The 25,945-nt window shown below is 62.1% G+C and overlaps 1 protein-coding gene across 4 annotated transcripts in view; it reads left to right on the forward strand.

Moving 5' to 3' along the window:
* Window positions 1-25,945, forward strand: part of VAV2 (vav guanine nucleotide exchange factor 2) — a 162,956-nt gene that overhangs the window by 19,283 nt on the left and 117,728 nt on the right. For all 4 annotated transcript variants that reach the window (XR_008424394.1, XM_053908505.1, XM_053908507.1 and 1 more), the window contains exon 2: window positions 13,586-13,702. Coding sequence is in view for 3 of the 4 variants with exons in the window: in XM_053908505.1 (XP_053764480.1) it covers window positions 13,586-13,702 (117 nt within the window). In the remaining variant the exon portion in view is untranslated. The remainder of the gene's footprint in view (window positions 1-13,585; window positions 13,703-25,945) is intronic.

The following is a 25,945-nucleotide window of genomic DNA, read 5'->3' on the forward strand; positions in this document are numbered from 1 at the left end:
GCTGCTCCTGGCAGACAATGGAGCTCCTTCCCCCCCCCCCCCCCCCCGTGCCCCCTCCCTGTGCCCCCTCGGCGCTCTGCCCTGGGGCTGGCGCTGGCGCGGCTGGAATTTCCAGTGTGGAGAAGGTTAGGCGGCTGTACGGTTCACAAGAAAGCACTTCTCCCAAAGCCAGCCCAGAGTGCAGGGTCTTTTTAAGAAATCCTAAAAGTAATGCGCAGTCATGGGAAACGTGACAGGAGGCCACTCAGGAAAGTTCCCCGGACTCCCGCCCCGGGCAGGCCCGTGTCACTGACTTCGAGGCCCCCAGACCCACAGTGGCCATCAGAGGCTGTTTTTGTGGCTCCTGAGAGAGCCAGAGACCCTCCCGCAGCGGTGGCGGCTTTGGGGGGACCGGGAGGGTGGGGGGGGGCGGCGCCCAGATGCATCCACGCAGGGGTCCCATGCTAGGGGGACCGGGCGAGCCATCCAGTTCCCGAGGTCTCCCAACCGGTTTCTTTTTTGTAGTGAAATAAGCAGGAAGTCCGCTGTCTCAGGCGCTTTTTGGGGCACAGTCCAGTGACAGGCCGTCGCCTCCATCCGACTCCAGAATCGTTTTCACCTTGTAAAACCGAGGCCACCCAACACACAAGCCTGCACTCCCCGCTTCCTGTGGCCCTGACCCCACCGCTCTTTCTAATTTGTTTTTTTTTTTAATTTGTTTTTAAAATTTTTTTAATGTTTTATTTATTTTTCACATAGAAAGAGACAGAGCATGAGCAGGGGAGGGGCAGAGAGAGAGGGAGACACGGAATCCGAATCAGGCTCCGGGCTCTGAGCGGTCAGCACAGAGCCCGATGCGGGGCTCGAACTCCTGGAACCGTGAGATCATGACCTGAGCCGAAGTCGGCCACCTGACCGCCTGGGCCCCCCTGGCAGGTGCCCCTCCACCGTTCTGCCTTCTGTTTCTATGAATGCGGCTTTTCTGGGGCCTCACGGGAGCAGACCCTGTATCCTTGTCCTTTTACATCTGGCCGTTTCCGTTGCGTCCTCCAGGCCAGCCTGTGTCAGGATCTCCTTCCTTTTTATTTTTATTTTTATTTCTTGTTTGAGAGAGAGAGAAAGAGAGGGAGAGAGGGAGAGGGAGAGAGAGTCGCAAGCAGGCTCTACGCTCAGCGCGGAGCCCGATGCGGGGCTCGATCCCATGACCCTGCGATCACGACCTGAGCCGAGATCACGAGTCGGCCGCTCAACCGACTGAGCCGCCCGGGCGCCCCGGGATCTCCTTCGTTTTTAAGGCCGGGTGCTGTTCCGTGGTGCGGCTGGCCCCCGTTTTGCTGGTCCGTCGCCTGTCGGTACGCGGACGGCTTCCGCCTTCTGGCCACCGCGAACACAGCCGTGCGCGTCCTTCGGGCCTCTGCGCTCAGTTCTTCAGAGAACGACCAGAGGTGGGATCGCGGGTCATGTGGCAATTCTGTTTTTAACGTGTTTTGGAGCTGCCGAACTGCTTTCCAGAACAGTTCTTGCCTACGCTTGTGACTTTCCGTTTTGTAGCGTCCACCTAGTGGGTGTGAGCTGGGGTCTGGTCCCCTCCCCTGTCAAAGCTGCAGACCCCCCACCCGCCCCCCACCGGCTCTGCCTCCCCGAGCCCCAGGGGCTGCGGTCAGGCTCACTGGGTGGGGAAACCGAGGCTTTGAGCGGGGCAGAGACCTGTCCGCCGTCCCCGGCAAGCTGTGCGCCAAGAGTCCGTGCGCCTCCAGTGACCTGCCCGCCCTGGCTGACGGGGCGGCCGCGACGGGTCCGGGGAGACGAGGCCCTGCCCCCGTGTGCCCTCTCCCCAGTGGCTGCAGCTCCTCTCGGAGGTCAACGGCTGGTCTCTGTGAGCCCGTGAATGGGCAGCGGTCACGTGGGAAGAGAAATTTCTTCCGCACGTGAATGGGGGGAGAAGTGACTTGGGAAGCCGCCTCTGAGATTTTGTGTGTAAAGAAAGGGCGTCCCTTGTGTGAGGGAGGCTGGGGGGTGGAGAGGAGGTGGGGGCGCCTGGTGTCAGCCTCAGGAGTTGGACCCTCTCCCCGGCTTCTTCATGGAGGGGTGGCTCCCTGCGGGGCCCCTAATCTGGGCCATCAAGGGCGCGGGAAGACGCGGGGCATGGGTGGGTGTTTGATCGAGGGAAGGATTGTGTCCCTGAGGGACCAGGGCTCCCGACGGGCGGAGACCCCACTGACGGGTATTCAGAGGAGGGGCCCTCAGCGCCGCCCCCGTGGGGACGCCCCCGGGCCTGGCAGAGCCTCCTGCTTCCGGGGCAGGCGTCTGTTGGGGCAGCAGGACGCGGTGCCCCCCCCAGGCCGAGCTTGCGTGTCTGGTGCCGACGGCGGTCGGGTGGAAATGAAGCGCGTCTCGAAACAGAAAAAACCGTGTTGACGTCGGAGCCTCCACCTGCTTGGACTTCAGAAACGTTTCCCCGAGTCCTCGTCCACCTGCAGACGTATCTGTGCCTGGTTTTGTTGGTCGCGACACAGACGCACCCACACCTGCACACGCCCCCCGGTGCGCCCCGCCTGGCTGCACGTCCCACACAGGGGGGCTGTGGGGTCAGTGGCAGTGACGGGGGCACAGTGAGCTGTCAGCGGCCACTACTGCCTGACCTTCTGTTCCCAGACGAGGGCTGAGCCCCTCCCCCCCGGAGCCTTCGGGGCCACTCTAAGCACCTGCTATGGGCCGCTGGGCACTTGGGGTCCTTTCTGGCTTCTGGGGAGAGGTGGGTCTTTAAAAATTTTGGTTTAGCGTTCACTTATTTTTGAGACGGAGAGACAGGGCCCGAGTGGGGGAGGGGCAGAGAGAGGGAGACCCAGGATCTGAGGCGGGCTCCGGGCTCCGAGCTGTCAGCACAGAGCCGGACGCGGGGCTCAAAGCTGTGAACCACGAGATCGTGAGCTGAGCCAGGCGCCCTGGGGAGAGATGGCTCTTGAAAGGGCCTGTGGCACTTGCAGAGCGGGAGGCAGCCCAGAGAGGCCTGTCCCCAGTTTGGGCTCCTCGTAGACACCCACGGTGTCCCCCCCACGGTGACAGAGCTGACTCAGCAGCTTTGACTCTGGGTGTGGGGATGGGTGGACGGACGGGCTGTGTGTGTGTGTCTCTGGGGGAAAGTGGCAGTCCCTGGGGCTCCCCTCTCGTCTCTGACCTCCCCCCCCCCGGGAGCTGTGGGGTCATAAGCGGACAGGACACTTTGCCCTTCTCGAGATGACGTGTGCCCACTGGAGGAGGGATTCTCCACGAGCAACCGCGTGCTGTGTTGAGGGGTGCTTCCTGCAGCACGGCTGGCACGGTCGAGGAGGACGTTTTGTGTCCCTCTGTGCTCGTGGCGGCCGGACCTCAAAGGTGCTTCCTGTAATGCACTGGGTTGCCGTGGGTGGGAGGTCACGTGCATGACCGGGCTGTAGTGGGCAAGCGTGAGGGGCTCTTAGCTGCCCCCAGGTGGGCTGCGGCCCCTGGGTGAGAGGGTGGCTTTCACAGCGGGGGGACATCAAGGGGTGAGTTTTGGGGTGCTCGAGCTGGGCGCCCTCCCATAGCAAGATGGAGGCAACCACTGGATGGGGGGTCTGGGGCCCCCGAGAAGTGCACTCAGCCTGGAGCTAGGGTCCTGGGGACGGGAGGTCCCCGGGAGGGTGCGGCAGCAGGAAGGCTCCGATTTGAACCCACATCTGTCTGCCTGAGAGCTGGCTGGGTCTGCCTGGGCCCCACGCCTCGATTCAGCGGTGTCCGGGGCTGGACCAGGCACCGCGATGTTCAGAGGGAGGTGGCAGGGAGGAGGGTCTGCGGCCCACCTGGCTGAGAGCCTTTTTTGGGGCCCTTGTCCCCAAAGAGCCCTGAGTCACAGCCGGAGGATGCGTCAGTGTGCCAGCCGAGCGGGGCCATGGGGGGCCCCGCGGGCAGCGTGAGCGGCGGAGGGCCGGGCGACAGCTAGAAGAAATGGGGATTCTTCCCTTAGGTTTTCCTCCGAGCCCACTTCATCCACCCGTCCACGCCTCCCTCCACCCCACAGCCCTTCGCCAAGGACACGAGGGCTCTGGCATCTCTGGTTGTGCTGAGGTCACGTAGCAGGTGGTCCAGGGCATGGGGGCGGCCTCTGCCCGGCGGGCGGCCCAGGGCTGCCGTGAAAAATGAGTACACGCTGGGGGTTTACAGCCACAGAAACTCCCACTCTGCCAGCTCCAGAGCCCGGGACTCCGAGATCGGGTCTGGGCCGTGCTCCCTCCGTCCTTCCCGCCTCTCCTGGTGCCCCAGATAGGTGCCCCTTGGCTCGGGTCAGTGTCCCTCCTGTCTCTGCCCTGTCCTCACACGGCCTCTCCTCTTCTTCCTGTGACTCTGCTGTGTCTCTTATAAAGGACACTTGCCGTTGGATTTAGCGCCTCCCCGACCCAGGAGCATCTCACCTCGAGATCCTTAATTACATCTGCCTGGACGCTTTGGCCGAATAACATCATATTCACTGATTCTAGAGGTCAGGACACAGGCATGTGTCTTTGGGGGTCGCCGTGCAACCCCCTACACTTGGTAAATAATGTTCTCAAGCCTCAGTCTCCTCATCTGTAAATTGGGGATCACGTCCGTGCTTCACGGCTCACGTTAACATCAGCAGAGCTGATTGGCCTAATGGCCCGAGCGGGCTCCCTGGTGTGGGGAACGCGGCTCGCCCCCGGTGGCGGCTGCTGTGGGTATCACCCTCTTTGACAGGGAAGGAAGCCGAGGCTCGGAGAGGTGAAGTGACAGGCCCCGTGTCCAGGCTGGGCTCCTGGCCGTGGGCCTCATGGAGCTCGCCGACTGCCCGGGGAAGGAGGTGAGGCTGCCTGATTGGGTCTGGACCCTGCCCCGTGGGTGACTGCTGCCCCCCATGGTTGGGGCTTTGTGCGCACCCCCAGAGCGGGGAGGGGCTCTCCAGGGGGCGCATCGGCAGGCCCCATCGGGGGCCCTACCTGGGGACATGGTGGGAGGGGTCTGTTTCAAAGGAAGGAGTCCTCAGAGCCCCCTCCCCCTGCACTCTGACTTTCCCCAAGTGCCCACTCTTGTCTCCCACCCCCACCACCCCCCAGAGAAGGGTTGACCATCGGGCAGCCGTCCGGGCAGGGTTTTGACACTTGGTGGCACACGTGGCTGGCGAGGGGCCTCGTCCTCTGCCCGTCCCCACCATGCCATCCTCCCAGGGAAGGGCGGCGTCTGCCTTGGTTCAGGGCGTGGAGAAGCTTCTTGCCGCCCTCTTGTCTCGCCCTCTTGTCTCGGAAGCTGTTTCCCCTCAATGTTTTCAGCACAGCAGGAAGGGATAATGAGATTCGCTTGTTCAGCCGGGGGTGCGATAATCTGGTGCGTGCTGGCCATTAAGGGAGGCGTTTGGCTCTAATTTCCGCGGGCAACAGGAAAACAAAAATAGCGGAGGCCGCTTTTCTAGAAGGAAGAAGACGGGGAAAGGGAGGTGGCAGGGGGACAGGCGCCATGTCGCAGAAGGCTTGCCAGCCGGTGGTGGTGGTCTGGGCCAGGCTGCAGGAGAGAGACGGGGGGCCGTGGATTCGGGGTGGGGGGCGGGGGAGGGGGCACCGCTCCAGGCAGCGGCTGAGCTAATCTCTCTGAGCCGGGCCTGCCTGGACCGGCCAGGCAGCGGGAGGGCAGGATTGGAACCCTCCGGCCTTCAGAAGCCGGCTCAGGGAAGACGGTCGGCTGCACAGGGAAATCCTAGAAAAGCAATTTCCTGCTGGCTTTGTAGAAAACCTTTGGTTCCACCCTGACCTTGAAGTCTCCATAACACCGGCCACTCTTTATCCCTCTGGCTCACACAGGCCATTAGCCGGAGCGGCGGGTCTTTTGAGGACTGCTGGGAACAATTTCCATCCAGGTATCGGACGGAAATCACAGATTCTTTTCTCAGACAGCTGTGGGCCCACAGGCGTGTCCTCTGGGCCTTGGGACCCCGGGGCAGGGCCTGCCATACAGAAGGCGCCTATTAAGTGTCTGCTCACTAGGTCTGAATGGGCGTCAGCTGCTTACCCGCTCTGCCGAGGCCTCCGAAGTGGTACTCGTCCAGGATTGTTTTCCGCGGGGAGTTTACTCCCGAGCATTGGCGAGCAGGTGCGTGAAGATCGGGACAGAGAGGTAGCACCTGGCAGCTGACGCTGGCCCCACGCAGCCCGGCTCTGCCTGCCACCAGCACACCCCTTGTACTTCCTAACCTTTCAGAACCCGCTTCCCACAGCTCGGGGGCTGCAGACAGACTGGCGTGGCAGTTGGTGGGGAGCCCGGTGCATTGGGTTTCGGGGGCTTAGTCTGTACGGGGGCCTGTTGACTTGCTAGGAGCCGGAGGTCCCCGGGACCAGGCCCGTGCGGGAATCAGCCCGAGAAAAGCCCGAGTTGAGCCCCCCACACGGCAGCCGACCCTCCCTGGTCAGACCTGGGCCCTCTCCCGGCCGCCTGTTGGAGAAGGCGGTCCTCACGCTGTGTTTCCACCTCGGAACGGCGTGCGGCCCGTGTTGAGAAGGGAGGCAGACAGGACCCATGCCGGGCTCCGCGCAGTGCCTGGCGGGGGCCCCGCGGCTGTTTGTTGCTGGAGAAAGCGGAAACGCCACCTGGCGATGTTGCGGCCCATCTGTGTGTGACATACTTAGGAGGCTTGCCACACGGTGAATTGAGACGCTGCTGCCTTGTGTCCTTTCTGTCCCTCTGGTTGGTGACAGGCTAGCGGCCGTGGGTCAGGCTGCCTGCCCGCGGGCTGAGGTGGGGTGAGGCCCGGGCCTCGGCCCACCGCCGCTGCACAACGGGGATGCCGCCCCCACTCCCGGCGGGGAGCCCGGCCTGGCCCCAGTGCCTCCAGCAGCCCGGTGCGTGCGCAGCCCGGGAGGTGGCCTGAGCGGAGGCAGAGCTCCTGTTAAACCGAGCAGACGTAACCGAGCCCCAGATGCCGCACAGATAAGTCCCCGCTGGGCCTGCACTTTCCCTGCGTGGAGCCGGGACAGTCACCGCGGCTTCGGCCCGGGCCGGCGAGGGAAGCCTCTCGGGGTTAATGCTAACTAGCCGCACGGGCTGCGCCCCCCATCTGACGTCCCGGGCCTCAGCGTCCCCATCTGAAATGGATGATAAATGATCTCCGTCCCCAGAGTTGTTGGCACAGCGGACCCACACCGGCTGGCGCGGGGAGGCCCGCGGGCGGTACGGACGTGTGCAGGAGCAGGTGGTCAGGCCAGCCCCAAATTCCACCTGCCTGCTTGTTTTTGGAAGAGACGCTTCGGGAAGTGAGGGCTTCCCCCACGCAGTGGCACCTGCCCAGGGGGCCCCAGATGCCGCTGAAGCCTTCACGGGTCATGGCTGCTGGGGGGAAGCAGGGCCACTTTGGAATGCCAGCCCTCGGGACACCCAAGCATGCTTCATAGTCCCGTCTTCTTTCCTTCTTTCACTAGATAGTGAGCCCCGCGTGGGTCATTGACCCAGGTGTTTGGGACCCGCGGGGACACTTGGCCTCCGTTTCTATCCCCACGGGAAGGTCTGACTAGCCTGTCACCTCAAGGCCACCTGTTCATGTACCCCAAGGGCCCCGAATTCGAAAGATCCATTCCAGCGAACTGCACCGATTAAATAGTAATGAAGCCATTTTAAAAGGTTTTTGGAATGAGCGTGGCATAAATAAAGCAGGAAATTAATTCATTTTCCCATTTTTTATTGATCAAAGACGTGTCAGCTGCCAGTCAGGGCGTCTGATCCGCAGGCCTCAGCAGCGTGGCCCCGGGCGGTCGGTGTCACTCCAGAGGGACGGCATGTGATTTGTCATCGTGAGGTGCAGCTTTACTGTCCCGTGTTGGGACGTTTCAGGAACACTCCGCGATGCCCGTGGAAAGTCGAATACGGAGCCCCGCCCCCGCCCCCGCCTCCGCCTGCCTCAGAAAGATGCAGGGATTTTGAAAGGAAATCTGTCGTGTTGATGAGGTCGACACACCCCATCTCCCTCGGGGGCTGTGCTGTCCCGGCCGTGGGGGGCGTGGGAGACAGTGCCGTGTGTCTCCTCGTGGTCCCTCCGTCTTGACTGTGAGCCCAGAGCCTCAGACACACCACCCCCTGGAGGCCTTTGGCCCCCTCCCTCCCTCTCCCCCAGCCTCTGGGCCGCAGCTTTGAGCAGTGAGAGGCCAGCAGAGGTGTGGACCAAGGGCCCGGGTCCGTCTGGGGTGTGGGTGCTCCCCAGCTCCAGGAGGGAGGTTGGCCCTGAGCGCAGATCACAGGGCCCTGGGTCGTGGGGGCCAGTCGTCTGCCTCCACTCTCCCCGGGCGCGGCGTCACAGGGGCTCTGGGAGCAGGGACTTCAGGATGTCCCGAGGGAGGAGCCCCCAGTGTCCGCTGGTCCCGGAAGTCAGAGGGCAGGATTTTCTCTCCCCGTTTTACAGATGGAGGAACAGGCACGGAGAGGACAGGTTGAGCTGGAACGGCCTGGCCGGGGCTGTCCCCACCAGAAGTGCCAGCTGCGGGTCAGGAGCTGGGCCGCCGTGTCCTGCCCCTGGTGGAGGGCTGGAACATGGGGAGCAGCCTCTCCGGTCAGGGACAACTTACAGGGGCCAAGGGAAGGTCAGGGGTCTCTGCGGAGCCCAACCTGGGGCTTTCCCGGTGGAGCCCCACGTCGGCTGAGCATCACCGTGGGGGGCAGCAGGGCCCCTGGCCTCCTGACGCAGAGGGCGAGGCGGTCATGGGGCTTCCCCTGACACAGGCCCTGCAGGAGGAGGTCAGGGGGCACCCGGAGGGGTGTTCTGCGAGCCTCACTTTGTCTGTCTGTGGAATGGGGTAATCACATCCCACGCTTTCCAGGGCCCCTGCAGGCGTCCAGTGGGTTTTTGCAGGGGGGCGGGGCACGTCTGGTGCCCGGGTGCCGTGAGCTCCCTCCACGGAAACCCCGCTCAGACCGACCGCACATCCCCGGCCGCAGCCTGCTGAGCAAGAAGCTTTGCCTCTCTGGGCCTCAGTTTCCCCCCGTGCACCTGCTGAAGTACACAGGCAGCCCCTGAGGGACGTGGGGACGACACAGAGTCCCCGGCACTGGGCGTGCGTGGTGGACCTTGGGTGGGTGTGAGTTCTGGGGGCAGGGTGTCCGATTTGCGATTCCAGCTCGCCTTCGAGGGGTCACAGGAGAGGCCACGGAGGTGTGAAGGCAGCCCCGCCCGGTGTCTCCTCCGTGTGTGGCAGGCGGTGGCTCCCCGATCAGCAGGTTGGTGTCAAAGCCACCAAAGAGAAGTGGCCATCGTGGGTCACACCGGGGGGCGCGCGGAGGCCTCGAGGCTCAGATGCGGGGTCTTGGCTCTTGGGGTCGACTCTGCCTCTCGTGCCCGGGATCCCCTCGCTGGGGCAGGCCTTCCGGGGGCTGAATGACGGCTGACAGTGGGCAGCAGGCCCTGCGAGGCTGGCGGAGGGCGGCTGGGCACGGAGCCTGGGCGTTCCGGCTAATCTGATCTCAGCCTGACGAGTAGGCGGGACGGAGGGGTCGGGAGTCCGCTGCGCAGGCGGCCCGCCTCTTGGCACGGTGGCCAGGGCCCTCCCCGTGGGCCGGGGTTGGGGAGCAGCGGGCAGGGCAGTGCCCTAAGCAAACACAGCGGGGGCCTACTCGGCTCTGGGCCGCCTGTCACTTGTCACAGGGCCAGTTGTCCCGGGACAGACCCTTATTGTGGCCGCTAAGCAGGACTTCTGGGGCCGTGCGCTCGCCTCCAGATGCCAGGGAAGCTGTGTCTGGCCGTCCTTCGTCCAGGGCCTGGAGGACCAAGCAAAGAGAAGAAGGCCACTCGCCCCTGAGGCCACAGGGACACGGCCAGCAGCCGGCCCTTCTCGGGCCTCAGGACAAGGATGGGCAGCTTCCGGCCTGGCACTGGCCGCTGTCTGGGCCCTCCCTCACCTGCCGTCGCTCAGCCTGTGGCTGGGATGTGCCGAGACGTTCTCTCCCCGTCTCGCCCTCGGGAGCCTCTTTCCCAGAGTCTGAAGCTGTCTGAGCGAGGGACCGTGAGCTTCTGGCTGTCCAGGCCTCGGCCGCCGCCCCTCCTGGGCCCAGGGCGGTGGGGAAGGAGAGGCCGGCCATCGGGCGATTGGACTGGAGCTGCAGAAACAGCAGCTGCCCCCGCTTGGTGGAAAGAGGGAGGAGCCACGAGTCCGGGCACGGGGCCGGCCCGCCCTTGCCGCCCCTGTCCGTGGCCGATGAGGGGGGTGGAGGGACCGTGCGCCACTTGCCAAGCACATTGGCCAAGAGGAAGCACCGGGACTCTCGGACACCCGTCCTCTCGAAGGACGTCCCTATCCCAGAGCAGATGTGGGTTCCAGTCTTGGCTCGGGAGCCTCAGTTTCCTCTCCTGAGAAATGGGTGACTGATTGGAGGGTGGGGAGTGAGGGCATCATGGCAGAGCCGCAGAGGTGGGCGGACATAAGGGGAGGTCTCCGTGAAGGAGGCCCCCTCCTCCCGGTTCTGCCGTGTCCGTCTCTCTGGGGTCAGAACCTGTCTGTGTGCCTCAGTTTCCCCAGGGCCGGCCTTTCGTGGGCCCTGAGCGGCACCGGGCTCGCCGTGGAAGGCTGGGGCCCACGCGGCTGCCGTTGGGGAGGGGCCAGGCGGGCAGACGCTGTGCCCACAGGGCAAGGGGCGCCCGCCCGTCCTGAGCCCCGAAAGGAAGCCTGGCCTCGCCGGCTGCGATTATGGCGAGGAGCTGTGTAATTAACTCTAAAAATGGGAGGCTGAGGAAATAAAGTGGACGCTTCGGGGAGATTGGAGTCAGGCGATGCTCAGACAGCAACGGAGCCGGCCGAGGCCGCAGGGTGGGCGGGAGGGTCTGAGACCAGCGGGGACGAGCGGGTGCCAGCTGGGGCGGCGTGTTGGCGGCCACAAACCGGGGGGCTTAGGGCAGTGAAAGTGTATTTTCCCGGCCGAGCCGTGGGCCTGGCTCTCTCTCGGGGCCCCTCCCAGCTTCCGCGGTTTTGCTGGCCGTCGCGGTAAAATACAGGATGTACAAGATTTACCATTTTAACCATTGATATTTTATTTGTTCATTTATTTGTTACTGTTTTTTTTTTAAGGGAGAGAGCATGCAAGTGGGGGAGGGGGAGAGAGAGAGAGAGAGAGAGAGAGCGCGTGTGCGAGGGAGGGAGGCTCCCAAGCAGGCTCCGTGCTGACGTGGGGCTTGATCCCACAACCCTGGGATCATGACCTGAGCCGAAATCAAGAGTAGGACACTCAACCGACTGAGTCCCCCAGGTGTCCCCATTTTAACCATTGTTTTAAATGTTTATTTATTTATTTTTATTTATTTATTTATTTATTTTTTAATTTTTCTTAACGTTTATTTATTTTTGAGACAGAGAGAGACAGAGCATGAACGGGGGAGGGTCAGAGAGAGGGAGACACAGAATCTGAAACAAGCTCCAGGCTCCGAGCTGTCAGCACAGAGCCCGACACGGGGCTCGAACTCACGGACCGTGAGATCATGACCTGAGCCGAAGTCGGACGCTTAACCGACTGAGCCACCCAGGCGCCCCTAAATGTTTATTTTTGAGAGAGAGAGAGAGAGAGAGAGAGAGCAGGGGAGGGGCGGAGAGAGAGGGAGACACAGAACCCGAAACAGGCTCCAGGCTCCAAGCTGTCAGCACAGAGCCCGACGCGGGGCTCGAACTCACGAACCGCGAGATCGTGACCTGAGCCCCCCCAGGCGCCCCCATCTTAACCATCACGGTGTCACGGTGTCACCTGACAAGACCTCTGTCATTTCCAGAACTCGTTCATCACCCCAGGCTACATCCGTCCCCGTGAGACACTGACTCCCTGTCCGCCCCGGCCGGCTCCACTGTTCTTTCTGTGACTCCCTGTTCTGGGTGCCTCGTGTAAGTGGACTCCTAGCGTCCCTCCGTCCGAGTCTCGATGCTTCAGGAATGGCAGACAAGGCTGTCCACCCCAACAGCTATGGCTGTGCAACTTAGATTGATTAGAAAAAAATTAAAAATGTAGTCTCTCGGTCAGATTAACCTCATTTCAAGTGCTCAGGGGGCACATGTGTCTGGTGGCTGCCCTGCTGGACAACACATACCTCGAACTTATCCATCCTTCCAGAAGGTTCTGTGGGGGCGTACTCTTGTAGGCTCATGGGGATGAAAGAGACGTGAGCAGTAGCATCAGGTCTGAGCCGGGATCGGGCCTCAGGCCAGAACGTGTTTTGCTGTTGGACGCATCTTGGTCGTCCTTTGTCTACTGAAGAAATGGGAGTCCGTGCCGTCTGCAGACCAGGGCGTGTGGGATCCACGATGGTTCACGGACACGGACGCTGGTGCTGAGCTCGGGGAAGGGGGCCTCCTTGTCCTTAGGGGCACTCACACGTTTGGGGGTACCGGGGTCATGTCTGCGGTTTGCTCTCGCACATTCAGAAAACCCCCACACAGCCGGTGCGTCAGCATCGGCCGTGACCGGTGACCCACCCTGGCCAGGACAGGAGGAGCGGCCCAGGGTGGAGGGCGCCCGGGGTGGGTGCTAGGCCGGGGCGCCGCGTGCCTCGAGGGCATTCTCTGAGCAGCTGGTTCCCCAGGTCGACCGTACCTTCTGATTCTGGCCTGTCCTTCCTTCCATCTGTCCCCGCGTCTGCGTTTCCGGGGGGCTGGCGCTGGCCCTGTGATTCTCTTGCCGTGGAGCCCCCCGGGCCCTTAGTGAATGGTTACTGGTGGGGACGACCGGTCTGAAGTTCCGGGCCCCTTCAGCCCACACGTTGCTGTCCTTGCCTCTGACGCGCCCTTGCTGACTGGACGGGTGGACCGACGGTCGTCGCACGGCATGGCTCTCTCTGTGCCATCACGGTGCACGGCCCAGCCAGGCACGTCCTGTTCGGAAACCGGGCCACAGGCGCCGAAGCCGCTGTCCCTGGTCCTGTAAGTTGGAATCAGTGGACAGGACTCGAACCTGGGGCCAGAACAACTCCGGATGGTGCTCTCCAGGAGGCCCGGCCCGCAGCCCCCGTGTGTCCTTCACCAGCAGCTTCTCCACAGGGACCGCAGCCGGCCATCCCGTTCACCCCCAGCCCCAAGCCTCCAGCCCCCGTCACTTTGCCAGGCCCAGTGTCGCCGGGTCACCGGGTGGAGGAGGTGCCCCAGTGCTGATCGGGAACCCTGGCCCTGTGCGCCCCCAGCCTCCCACCGCGGCTGGCGTGTCCACTCCCGGGGTCCGCCACGGACGGCTTCCACGGACCGCTCCCGGCCTTTGGTTTCATCACATCTACGATAATTGGGGCGGGCCTGCGCCAGGGAAGACCGGTGTGTGTGCGTGTGCATGTGCATGCACGCGTGTGTGTATGTGAGGGGCGCACGTGTGCAGGTGCCCGTGTGTTCACATGCTGGTGTTGCTGATTCGAGACTACATTTGCAGCCGCGATCGTCAGTGCTGGGTCCCCCTGGGCAGGGAGGCGGGACAAAGGGTCAGGAGTGGCCGGGGTGAGCTGGGGGCGCCTGTGACCTCTGGCCCAGCGGGGCAGCGGTGGTGAGGCCCCCCCCAGGTCAGGAATGTGCGTCCGGGCACCCGCCGCTGCCTTGACGCTCTTCTCACAGACCCTGGGGGCTCAGTGCTCTTGTCTTCTCTCCTCTAGTTCCTGTGTTTAAAGAACATCCGCACCTTCTTGAAAGTCTGCCATGATAAATTCGGACTCCGGAACAGCGAGCTGTTTGACCCCTTCGACCTCTTCGATGTCCGAGACTTTGGGAAGGTGAGTGTCCGGGCACGGTGGCCGAGCGCCGGCTCTGTGCGGGGGGGCCCCGACGGGACAGGCCTGCCTCCTCCAGGTCTCGCCACACCCAGGGTGAGGTCAGGTGTCCAGAATCCGGGAGGGCAGAGGGAAGGCAGGGTGTGGACTAGGACACAGCCGGGGGCGGAGCCCTGGCCCTGCCTCCCTGGCCGGGGCATCTGACGTACACTTGCTCCCCCGAATCTCCACTCTTCACGGGAAGTCGGGCAGGTGTCACCGCCAGCCCGCCTGGGGGTCGCCTGAGATGCTGCAGGGGCACGTTTACTCGTGGAAAGATCCGTGGCGGTTACGCTCAATGCCAGGAGAGCAGCCTGGCTCCCAGCACGTGTTGGGCGAGGAGGGGGTGATGACCCGAACCCCCAGGGTTCCTGGAGGTGATCCTCGAGGCCTGGGCCAAGCAGCTCAGAAGTCTCCCCGTGTTCTCGGAAGCGCCCTTTGTCAGCTGTCCCGCAGAAGCCCTGTGGGTGCGGGTGAGAAGGTACCTGGGGCCGGGCAGGTACGAAGGCCGGAGGCTGGAGGGGGGTTTCAGCTCGTTTGTGAGCTGGCTCCCTGGTGAGCCTGCCTTCATAGTGGCCAGAGATGTCACCTGCCATCTGAAAGCACATCCTTTTAAATGGCTGGAGTCGGGACCATGATACCGTTTGCTGGATGGAGGCCGAGGGCTTGAGGGAAGGCCTTGTTCTGTGCTGCCTGGAGTCGGGTGGCCCCCCGGCCCCGTGGGCTCTCAGAGGACGGCACCGGGGAGCTCTGCCCTCGGCTGCGCTGGCACGGGCTCTGTGAGACAGTCGCTTCCCGGACTGCCCAGCGAGCCACTTTCCACCTGCTGATGGGAAGTATCGGGAGATGTTTATTGCTTAATCTATCCGAGGACCATTACCGGGGACTTGGTGTTTGAGGAAACGTTCTACGAATACGTGATTTACGAAACGCAGGGAGAATTTTGTATTTGCAGTCACAAGCGCTGAGAAGTCCGTTCGCAGAGGAACCTTCCTTGAGACGCGATGAAGTGTCAGATTACTGTCAGTAGCTAGGATTTTCCCATAAGCCACCTGGCCCGATGGTGTCCCCCCTCTTCCCTGGTCCTGAAATCCTCTAAGAAAGAGATTCAGGGACCGGCTCAAGAACCCATGTCTGTGTGATCAGCACCTCATAGAGGTTTCCGTTTCCCCTTGAACAGCTCAGTCAGTTCCCTGTGCCCCGGGCCGCGTGTGTCCGAGCGGCAACCGAGGCTGGGGTGGGGCCAGGCAGGTTTCCTCTCCTAGAAGTGGGCTTCCCAGTCCGCGGGGCTGCTTTCCAGTGGATTGGATCTCCTCTCCCGTTCTCCTTTCTCCTGGGGAGCGGCAGTGCCCTGGGCTCTGGAGAGGGGCCTCCCGGACATACACCCACGCTCTTCACCTGTGTGCACACTCACGCAGAGACACTGCTTTGCACTCACATGCTTTCATACGCACTCGTGCATCCACACTCGGGATCACACACACACACACACACTCAAGCACACAACCGGTAGTTAAAATAACCATATGGAGAAAAAGACGGGATAAACCTCGGCCAAGTTCATTTCTTGGCGAATAGTTAAAATGCAAATGACCCAGGCTGCAATTCCCTTTTGCTTTTGATTTGCCACAGCCGAATGCGGTGATGTCAGGCGCACGTAAATTCGGATCAAACTCTCATCCTGCGACTCGCCAGCCGTGTGGCCACGCGGTTTGCCAGGGGGCACCCCTCGCGCTCATCGGCGGTTCCGGGGAGGCGGCTTGGGTCCAAGGTGGACGTGCCAGGTCCACCCAGAGGGGCCGCGAGGACGCCGCTTCCGAGCTGGCCTCCGGTCCGCCCACGTGCGCTGTGACGGTCACTGGTGATGCTTCGCCACACCGTGGCATCTGCTGTGGGGAGCCAGGCGTGGTGTGGAGGTGGTGTGATGGCCCAGACCCCGGCGCTGAGCTGTGTGCAGGGGGCGGGGGGGGGGGGGCCTCGGTTCATGCCCTGCGCCGACGACCCTTTGCTCCAGGAGGGGCAGGGCTCGGGCAGAGCTCCCCCATCCTGCCTCTGCTTTCCGTGTGTGACCCTCGAGTCAGACCGCTTGAAAATCTCGCCCTGCTTACTGGCTCGACCACTGGGCCGGTGACACGGTGCCTCTGACCTCGGTTTGCCTGGCTATGCAGGCGGCGTGGCACCCAGCCGTCAGTAGCTGCTCCTGAAACGGCGGGCATGTGTCGCTGTCCAGCCCCCGCCCCCAGGTCTGGCCAGGACAGAACTAGAGCCTCACAGATCAGCGGCAGATCTCCTGCTTTTTCCCTTGTTATTTTCCTCGTAAAGACGTAAGTGTGCATCTTTGGAAGACGGGGCCGGATGGCTAAGTGCACAGACTCTGCACCCTCGCGGGCTGTGTTTGAGTCCAGTGAGCGGCTGTGCCCGGGTCGCTCAGTTTCTCCATGCCCCCCCCCCCCCCCCCAGTAAGGCCTGTTGAGCAGAAAGTGCAATTGGGTTTGTGGAGTGCCGACACCTGGCGCCCGTCCCGGGCAGCTCGCCCTTGTTTTCACCTCCCTTCCCCTCGTGCCTCTGGCCTCTTGTTGGCTGCGTGGGAGCGTGGGAGGCACGTGGGGCTCCGGGCAGAGCCTGGCCTGCCCCTTCTGCCCGCTATGCATCTGGCCAAGCGTCCTCCTTACGGGTCTCCTGCCCTGCACGTGATTCTCATCGAGGGAAACCTGTGAGTGGGTAGCAGCACTTCCAAGCTGGGGGCCAGTGGAGGCTTGGGCCTCTGGGTCGTGCTCTCCCCATAGCGGCCCTGGCCTCTCCTGGTGTCCAGGGAGGGGGATACCCTGCGAGAATAAATCGCCAGCAAAGCCCCAGCGCCTGCGGCCTGCTTTGCTTGGTGCACGGACACACGGGGACTCTCCTGCTCCTGGACCGTGGCGCTGGGCAGGGCAGGGCAGGGCACAGCCGCAGGCAGACTGGGCCTCCCGGGCTGGTGATGATACGGAGCTGGTCTGGTTTCTCATTCACTGTTTTCTGAGATGGGCCTGGGAAGGTTCTTGCACAGAGTCCCTCTGGGCACAGAGACACAGCCAAGTTTCTATGCGTCTCTTCAGGGACATCTACTGAGATTTCCCATGGGCCTGGATTCGCCTTTTGGCCTCCAGGAGCCCAGCCAGGACACCACGGCTCTTCCCGATGGGTCTGGCAGCCATCATTGACGTCAGACCGTGAAGATGTGACCGCATGCTCTGCCCTCCCTCTGGCCCCCCGCGGTTGGCCCTGGAGCGATGAGAGTCCCAGCCAGCAGGGAGGCAGCGTCTGTCCCGCTACTGAACACCGAGCTCTGTAGGATCAGAACCGACTCGTCGTCTCCTGGGCGGGTGAGGCCAGTGGGGCAAAAGGACTGATCTCTGTAGCCGGGCGATTGCTGCCGACCAGAACCTTCTGGGAGCCTGGGTTCAGGGGGATGCTGAAGCTTCTTCTTCCGGGGCACAGGTTTGGGACTGGGGGGGTGGGGTGTAGGGCCAGGGATTGGAGGGACGGGTTTCTTTCTCACTGGCTGCTGGTGTTCATGGCGTCCGGGTGGGGAAGGGATCCTTACGGAGACGCCGGTTAGTCTCAGGCTGCTTTAGAAATTTCCAGATTTTTTAAAATTTATTTTATTTGTTTTATTTAAGAATGTTTGTGGTGTTCAGATCCTGTCCCTGTCCTGGGTTTTGTTGTTCCTTTTCTAAACAGCCACCTCTCAGCTTCCCAAGCCTTCATATTGTTGGAGTCGTTGCTTCGGGAGAAAAAGCATTCGTTCATTCATTCATTCACCCATCCACTCACCCACCCACTGTCTGTTCACACGTCCATCATCGTAGCCACTCACCACTCGCCCGCCCCCCCCCCCCCACACATCCGTCTACCATCCCCCCATGTACCCAGCAGTTAATTTACGGCACGTTTGTGGAGCACCCGCCGTACCAGAGAAGTTGCATGGCCTTTGCCCTCCAAGGGGGAGCCCAGATTAGCTGTTGTGCCATCAGCGGTAGAAGAAAGGAGAAGGTGAAAACCCTGGGACTTCCCCAGGAGCTGCCCGGCCCTGGCCCCTCTCTCAGCCACGACACCAGGAGGATTTCCTCCGCGATCGTGCCCTAGGGAGGATCACGCACAGTGAATGCACGGCCCGTGTTGCTGAGGAAAGCGCTGAACCCCTCTCTCCGGGGATACCGCTCGGAGCTGGGGCTGATTCCCACGATCTTCCCGTGTGCAGACCCAGCCCGCCCCCCAGTTCCTCGGGCTTCTCCTGCGGCCTCCGCTGGGGCAGACTGGGCCGAGCAGGGCACGTGCAGAGGGGAGCTGGTGTTTTGGGGCCCTCGAAGCTTCAGAAGGTGTTTTCTTAACCCAGGAGGCGTGCCGGGAGGGGCAGACCGCGTCGGCTGGGTTCTCTGCTTCCTGGCTTAGGGCACCCGGGCAGACCCTCAGCAGAGGCCTTGGTGGGGTGGTGGGCAGGTGGACCCCTGGAGACCCTCGAGGGCGGCGGGAGCCCTGGGCGCAGCCAGCCCCCCAAGGAGCGAGCCCTGCTCACCGGGGGGAAGCCACTGTGCCTTCCTTCCAGCACCTTCTCTCATGTGGATTCTTTTGGAGCGAGGCGATGGACGCGGCCAGCAGGAGAGGGAGGGGCTTCCTGTCCGCTAGGCCTGGGTGGGATCTGGGCTTTGCAATTACTTGGGCTCCTCGAGCTTTCCTTTCCACAGGGATGCATACAACACAGATGCTGTGACCCACTGTGTGGCATCGATACGAGGTCTGAGTGAGGAAGTGCGAGACGGGCCCCAGTCGACTTGATCGAGTACTTTGTCCCTCTTCCTGCTGGGTCACCCGGCAGGCTCCGGCAGGAGCTGGCAGACCCGGAAAGTTGGTTCCGGAAGTCTTTCCTTTTTCTGGTTGCTTCCTGGGTGTTTCTTGCATTAAAGGGACTAGGTTTGGTGGGCGGGCGTGGGGAATGTGGGGCTTGCTGGTGAAATCCTGCCACAGGCGGACCCTTCCCTTCTCCCTGCGTGCCCCCTGTTGGATGCACACGGCCCAGCGTGGGAACAGGTGGCCCGCATCAGCTGGGCCTTCCAGAGACGCCGTTGCCCCGGCCTGGAAGCCAGTTGGGAGTTTTGGGAAAGAAGATCCTGGTGAGACTGCACTTTCTGTGGCTTTCTGCTGGCATTTTGGTCCCTGGAGGTGGCAGAGTGGTGGCCCCACCTCCTTATTGCGCGCTGGCCCCCGGGGTGAGCTCATTCCTCAGCCCACGTCATGCAGCAGGAGGCGAACCCCAGGCTGCAGGGAGTCGCAGAGGGCTGGCTCTGGGCTGTCCTTCCCTCATCCGTCAGGAGTGGCAGTGGTCATGTGCGGGGCTCCGTGCTGCTGTGCTGGCCTCCTTAGGTCCACGAGCTCCGGCCGTCCCTCAGGGACCTCATGATATAGGGAGGGAGCCGAGGCCCAGAGAGAAGACGCATCCTGATGGGGGAACGGGAGGTCTCTGTTCAGGTCCTGCCGGCAGAGGTCGGTTGTTACGCATTCCGCTGCCCCTTCCCTCCCGCCCGGCCGGGCCGCTGTGTGCAGGGACAGGGCGAGGTCAGCCCTGTGGAATTCTGCACACGGGTTGGGGAGCTAGGCCAGAGGCCAGTGTGGAGGCTGGGGGGGCAGATCGATGGCCAGGAGGTCGGTGTGGAGGCCCACAGTGCTGTCTGGGGAGAGGCCGTGAGAGGCTTAAACCAGGATAGAGCTGACCGTTAGCCCTTTAAAAGATGCGGGGCAGTGAACGCATGACTTTCGGAATGAAGGTCAGAGCAGGTGCCGGTGATTCCCTCCTGCAGTGGCTCTCAAACCACTTTGGGCCCTCTCAGGAGGCAGGGAGGAGGCAGGGAGGGCAGGGGCTGCTGCATCAGGGTGAGCCTACTCTTACCTGCTTTCCTGGGCAGCACTGGTGCTTCTAGAAGCCAGGGGGAAGTGGGGCCGCTGAGACAGCTTTCGGGGCTCGAGACGGAATGTGATGCTGCAGGGCCGGGGCTGGTATCGGGGCCTGGGCGGCACCGGTCGCCTCACCCCCTGGGGCCATGGTTTCCCCGTCTGTAAAATGGGTTTGCAGCTCGGCCCACTTCTGAGAAGTGTGGAGGAGGACGTGGCAGGGTGCGGCTGTGCGGGCTGGGTCTGGAGCCCTCGTCCCCACCCCGCCGAGCAGGTGGCTGGCAGCCTTGGCCGTGGGCCGGGCACAGCGGTGGTTCCTGCGGGAGCACCCGCCTCGTCCGGCCCCCTCGTCCGGCCCCTGCTGCGCCAGCCCCAACATTGATTTCTCTGTTTAGCGCCCGCATCGACCAACACGTTCCCCCGGGTGCCGTCTGGCCAGGGAGGGAGGCAGCAGGCAGCCGCGGGGTATCGATCGGACCCCTTATCTCTGCACCCAGGCCCCGCGTTGCCACGTGTCTGTCCGTCCCCTCTTCCTGTTTGTTCACCAATCTGCACAGTCCTTGGTGTTCTCTCCAGGCCTTTGCGTCGCTCGTTTGATGAGCCCCAGGCGCTGACGCTGCGGCCACCGTGACGTCGTGGGCCAGGCGCTCTGGTCCCACAGAGTCCACGGCGCACTAGTTACTTTTAAGATGCGGCCGCTGGGGGGCGCTCGCGTGCACACGCACTGGGGTGGGCGTGGTCCTCTGCTCCCTTCCCACGGGAGCCGTTGGCCGGGGGTGGGGGCGGTTGGGTGTTGGTCCCGGAGTCCCTGCAGGTCTCACCACCCCACCCCCCCCCCAGCGTGGGAAGGTCTTGGGTGTGAGGCAGAAGCGGGGCGGGGGGGGGGGGGGCGGCGTCCTCTGGGCCTTTGTGTTGGGCGGGGCCCCGGGCAGGTGGCGGCCCCCAGACGCGGCCAGGTCTCCGAGCACCCTGTGCCTGTTGACTCCGTCTTGCCGATGACTCATTTCTGGGGAGAGAGGGGGATTCGGGACCGTGGGTGTATGTGGTGGAAACGGTCACACCTGACAGCAGAGAAGCAGGGGTGTGGAGGAGATGGGCTCGGGAGGGGTGCGCCCAGGCCTCGCTGCACCAGGGCAGAAGGCTGCCCGCCTCTCTGGGCCTCGGTTTCCCCATCTGGGGTCAGACCCCTGCGGGGATGGCCTCTGGGGCGTGGTTGCCGGGGGTGGCCCTGTCGTCCCCCTGGGTGTCGGGCAAGCCGGCCAGTGTGTGTCGTCCTCTCCTCTGGGTCTGCTCTGCCCTGCAGGCCCCACCCAAGCGGCTGAGAGCGTTTTCTCTGCTGGGTGTGGTATGGCTCATGCCTGCCTTTTTTCCTCTGTCCACAGTCAATTAAATATTAATTGGCTAATTGTTTCTCCCCGGTGCCCCCAGACATTGTTTCTGTGGAAGCCTGACAATTTGATGTTTGCAGCAAAAAATGCTGGATGAGAGTAAGAAGGAGAGAAGAGAAAAAAAATAGCAAAATGTAAATAATTAATTGTAACAAGGTGTTCTTTCTTGGCACCCTGGGAGGCTCTTCTCAGGGGGTATTGATTCTTGTAAAGGCACTGAGGGGTCTGCAGTGCTGGCGTCAGCGGTAGGATCCGGCCTGAGAGTAGGGAGCGGCTCCCCTGAATCACAGAGAGTGTGGCCACGACCTTGTTGGCGGGGAGAGACCTCACCACTGCCCCTCCGAGAGCTTTGCCTCACCCCCCGCCCCCCCAGTGCTGCAGGTGTGGGGTACAGGCCCCCCCCACCTCCCCCCGACTCCAGGATTAGGGAGCTTGGGCCGGAGCCCGTGGATATTTATCCTGGGCGATCCTTTTTGACTTTCATTTTTTTTTTTTTTAATTTATTTTTGAGACAGAGAGAGACAGAGCATGAACGGGGGAGGGTGAGAAAGAGGGAGACACAGAATCTGAAACAGGCTCCAGGCTCTGAGCTGTCAGCACACAGCCCGACGTGGGGCTCGAACTCACGGACTGCGAGATCACGACCTGAGCCGAAGTCGGCCACTCAACCGACTGAGCCACCCAGGCGCCCCTTGACTTTCATTTTTTAAAAGCAATTTTGTATTGTGATAAAATGGACGTAACATATTATTGATTGTTTCGGCCATTTTAGTGCACAACCCAGTACGTTCGCGGTGTTGGGTGGCCGCCACCTCCTTCTCATTCCAGAGCCTTTTCGTCACCCCAGAAGGGAACTCGGCCCTCTCCCGTCCCGCACCCCGGCCCCTGGCCACCACCCACTGGTTCCCTGTCTCTGTGGGTTTGCCTGCTCTGGACATTTCATGTGCCTGCAATCAGGTCACATGTGGCCTTTTGTGTCTGGCTTCTTTCGCTCAGCGTCACGGGCCCCGGGGATGTCCTTGTGGCGCCTGCCAGAATTCCATTCTTTGTGGGGCACCCCGGTGGCTCAGCCTGTTGAGCGTCCAACTCTTGGATTTCAGCTCAGGTCATGATCCTAGGGTCGTGGGATTGAGACCCTTGTCGGGCTCTGCTATGAGTGTGGAGCCTGCTTGGGATTCTCTCTCTTTCTCTCTCTCTGTCTCTCTTTCCCTTTGCCCCTCCCCCACTTGTGCACTCTCTCTTGCTTTCAAAAAAATATATATACATATATAAGTTAAAAAGAACTCAGTTCTTCGTAAAGGCGGAGTAGCGTTCTGTTGTACGGATACACCACCTGTTGTCTCTCTGTCATCTGTGGGTGGACGTTGGGGCCATGCCTACCTTTGGCTGTTGTGGACAGTGGTGCTGCTGTGAACGCAGGTGTGCAAATGCCTGTTTGGTTCCTGCTTTCATTTCTTCTGGGTAAACACCCAGAAGTGGATTTGCCGGTTCCCGTGTTCAGTTTCTGGAAGAATTGCTCTAATAGTCACAGTGGCTGCACCATTTTGTGTTCCCGCCAACAGGGCACAAGCGTTCCGATTCCCCTGTATCCTCGCCAACATCTGTTGTTTTCTGTGTGTGTGTGTGTGTGTGTGTGTGTGTGAGACAGCCACTCAGTGGGCGTGAAATCCTACCACTGTGGTTTTGATTTGATTTGCATTTTTCCCTCACGGTTGGTGACGTTGAGCACCTCTTCTTGTACTCGTTGGGCATCCTTGTGTCTTCTTTGGAGAAATGCCTGTTCAAGGCCTCTGCCCACCTTCGAATCCAATCCGTCCAATCCTATTGAGCTGTAGAAGTTCTTTATGTATGCTGCATACTAATCCCTCGAGGTGCGTGGCACACGGATCTTGCCCCCTTTCCACCGGTCACCTTTTCACTCCCCTGGCAGTGTCCTTCGATGCCTAACAGGCTTCGATGAAGACACATGTGGCTGTTTTTTTCTTCTGTTGTCTGGGTGTTTAGCATCCTCTCCAGTGAGTCACTTCCAAATCCAGTGTCATGAAGTTTTTCTCTTGTGTTTACTTGTAAATGTTTTATGGCCTTAGCTCTTACATCGAGGTCTTTGATCCCCTCTCGAATTAATTTTGGGATATGGTGGGAGTAAGTGCGCAAACCGTACTTTGTGGACGTGGAGGTCCTGTTTTCCCAGCGCCCTTGCTTGAAAAGATCGTCATTTCTGCAGCAGACTGTCTTGGTATATTTGAGGGAGGGCGGGTGTTGAAGACAGGGCCTCCATGGAGGGTTGGCCAGAAGCCCCCCGCCTCAGGGCAGTGAGGGAAGCGTTCATCGTCGGTTCGTCCGGGAAGAGTCTGCCCAGTCAGGCCCAGCTTCACCCGCCTCAAGATCCCCATCTTTAGAAGCCCCCCGCCGCCAGCACCGCCCCTGCTCGGGACAGGTGTCCACCAGGCACCTTCCTGGGCCTTCCCTTGGGGGTGTCAGGCCCCTCCCCAAGGGGTGTGAGCCCAGGCCCCTCGGCAGCCCCGGACGGGGCCAGGGGCCCGTTCTGTCCCCGCTGGCCATCTGGTTGGAATCGGGGAGGCACACGTGCGTGCCACGTCCTGCCCGCTCCACCTGCCGGCAGGTGGGAAGCGCCCAGGTGCACCAGTCCGTGCAGACGTCATTACAGCAGCCCTCACGTCCGGTGCCCTCACGTCCGGTGCCCTCACGTCCGGTGCTCGTGGCTGAACCTCCGAGAAGAGCGAACATCTCGGCAGACGGGCTCTGTGGAGACTTGTATAATCGGCGGTTGATTTCTTGTCGGCGCTCGGGCCCCGGGCTTCCTCCGGATTCAGCGCCGAGCCAGGTGGGGTGGGGGGAGCTCGTGGGAACACGGTGGGGCCGGCTGAGAAGTCGGAGCCCGTTCCCCAGGGTGGCCGCCGGGATGCTGAGGGGTCGCCTGAAGGAGAGCTGCTAGTGAGCAGTGGCCACGAGGAGGCTCGGCGTGTATGCGGGGCGAATGTGGACACGGGCGGATGCGGCCGATTTCACGGGCGAGGAGGCCCGGTGCGTGAGGTCAAGGCCAGCCCCCTCACACTGGCCCGGGAAGGCGCGCCCCTGGCCTGGGCCGTCCACGCAGACGTACCGGGCTTGGCACGGCCTTGCAAGCGTGGTGGACGTCGCGGGGCCCTCCTGGGAATGAAGTGGCTGCGGCCACAGCCCTCGTGGCACCACCACCCTGGCCCCTGGCTGCTGGCCGTTGCACGGAGGGCATTGACACCTTCGATCCTGGTCTCGTTCTCTGTGCAGGTCGGGGCAGGAAAGGCGAGCACTCCTGGGGTCTCTGTTGTTTTATTTATTTATCTCTTTAAGCAGGCTGCACACGCCGCGCGGAGCCCGACACGGGGCTTGAACTCACCAGCCTGAGATCAAACCTGAGCTGAGATCGAGAGTCGGACGCTTAACGGCCGGAACCCCCCGGGCGCCCCAGTCCGGGGTCTCCTTAGACCGGAGGCACCGTGCTTGCTCAGTGTCACTGTCGAGAAGGGGTGAGCTCAGAGCGGGGCCCGGCTGCAGCCCTCATTCTGTCCGTGAGGCCGTGGGAGGCAGCGGTTAGGAGCTGGGTCCTGCCGTGTCTGGGCTTGAGACCCAGAGGCGAGGGACCTTGGAGCAGGACACAGCCGGCTCTGGACACTCGGTGCCCCCCACCCCTTCCTTCCACAACCACTTAAGGAGCAGTGGCCACTGCTGGGCCAGGTGCAGGGGACAGAGTTGCGAGCGGGACGGACCCCGTGTCGTCTGCTGCTGTGTTGTCTGGGGGGGCGGGGGTTGCTCTCTCCCGCACGTAGGAGTTTGGGGTCTGAGGGCCGAGGGCTCCAGGGAATCTGCTGGGTCCACACGCCCGGCTTTGGTCCCCCAAGGACCCTTTTGAATACCCTCCTCTCCTCTTAGGGCCGCACGTTTTCAAATATTACGCCAGTGAAGCCAACGACGTTTATTAAGTAATTAGTTTTCCCGTTTTTAATTAATCAAAGGCTAATTATGAGTTACATCTCCAATTAGAGTTTCTGGTCCACGCCTGGTGGCGGTGCCCCACACGGAATGTGCTCTAGCCAGCCGGAAAGGGGGCGGCAGGAAGTCAGGGGTTGGGTATATTCAGTTTGGGGGTGTGCGGGGTGCTTGGAGACTGTGGGGACGGTGACCTTCAGGACCCCGCTTAGGGCCCCTATCTGTGCAGAGGGCACAGCCGGTCAGCACCGGGCACCGAGGCAGGTTGGCAGGCGTGGGGAGGCAGGAGAGGGAGCTCAGAGGGTGACGGGTGACGGCAGCCCCAGCCCCAGGCCACCCCAGGGCTCCTCGGTGTCATGGGGTCCCGGAGGGTCAGCCGGGGCGTTCTGAGGGCGGGCATCCGGGGAGGAAGGAGCAGTCTTCCGGCCCAGCCCTTGTACAGACGGGGACACGGGCCTGCTTTGTGACCTGCTGTGGGTCCGAGACAGAAACTGGCCTTTCTCTTCTGGCCCCGGGAGCCCAGGCCCCAGGCGATGGGGGGCTGAGTACAGCCTTTCAGGACGACCCGATGAGGCCCCGGGCTCAGCCTCGGACGGCAGACCCCCTCACCCGTGGGAGCTGCTGATGGCGTATCTCAGGGGGCACCCCGGCTCCCGGCCTGTGGCGTGGTCCCTGCATGTTTGTGCTTCTCCTGGCCCGAGGGCGGGTCACGCTGGGGCCCCTTCGGGCGCCGGGGCCCGGGGATGACAAGAGCGGACTGTTTGCTTTGCTTCCCCGAGACAGACTGCGTGCATCTGGCTCCGAGTTCTGTGCTGTTTCCGGTTTGCATTCCTCCTTGATCTGAGACTGAAATATTTTAGCTGGTGGCAAAAATGGCTCAGTGCCCTTCCTCCCTCCCAAGTGGAAG

Source organism: Panthera pardus, unplaced genomic scaffold, assembly GCF_024362965.1.
Source record: "Panthera pardus isolate Hobbes unplaced genomic scaffold, ASM2436296v1 HiC_scaffold_20, whole genome shotgun sequence".
In the NCBI taxonomy this organism is placed as follows: Eukaryota; Metazoa; Chordata; class Mammalia; order Carnivora; family Felidae; genus Panthera; species Panthera pardus.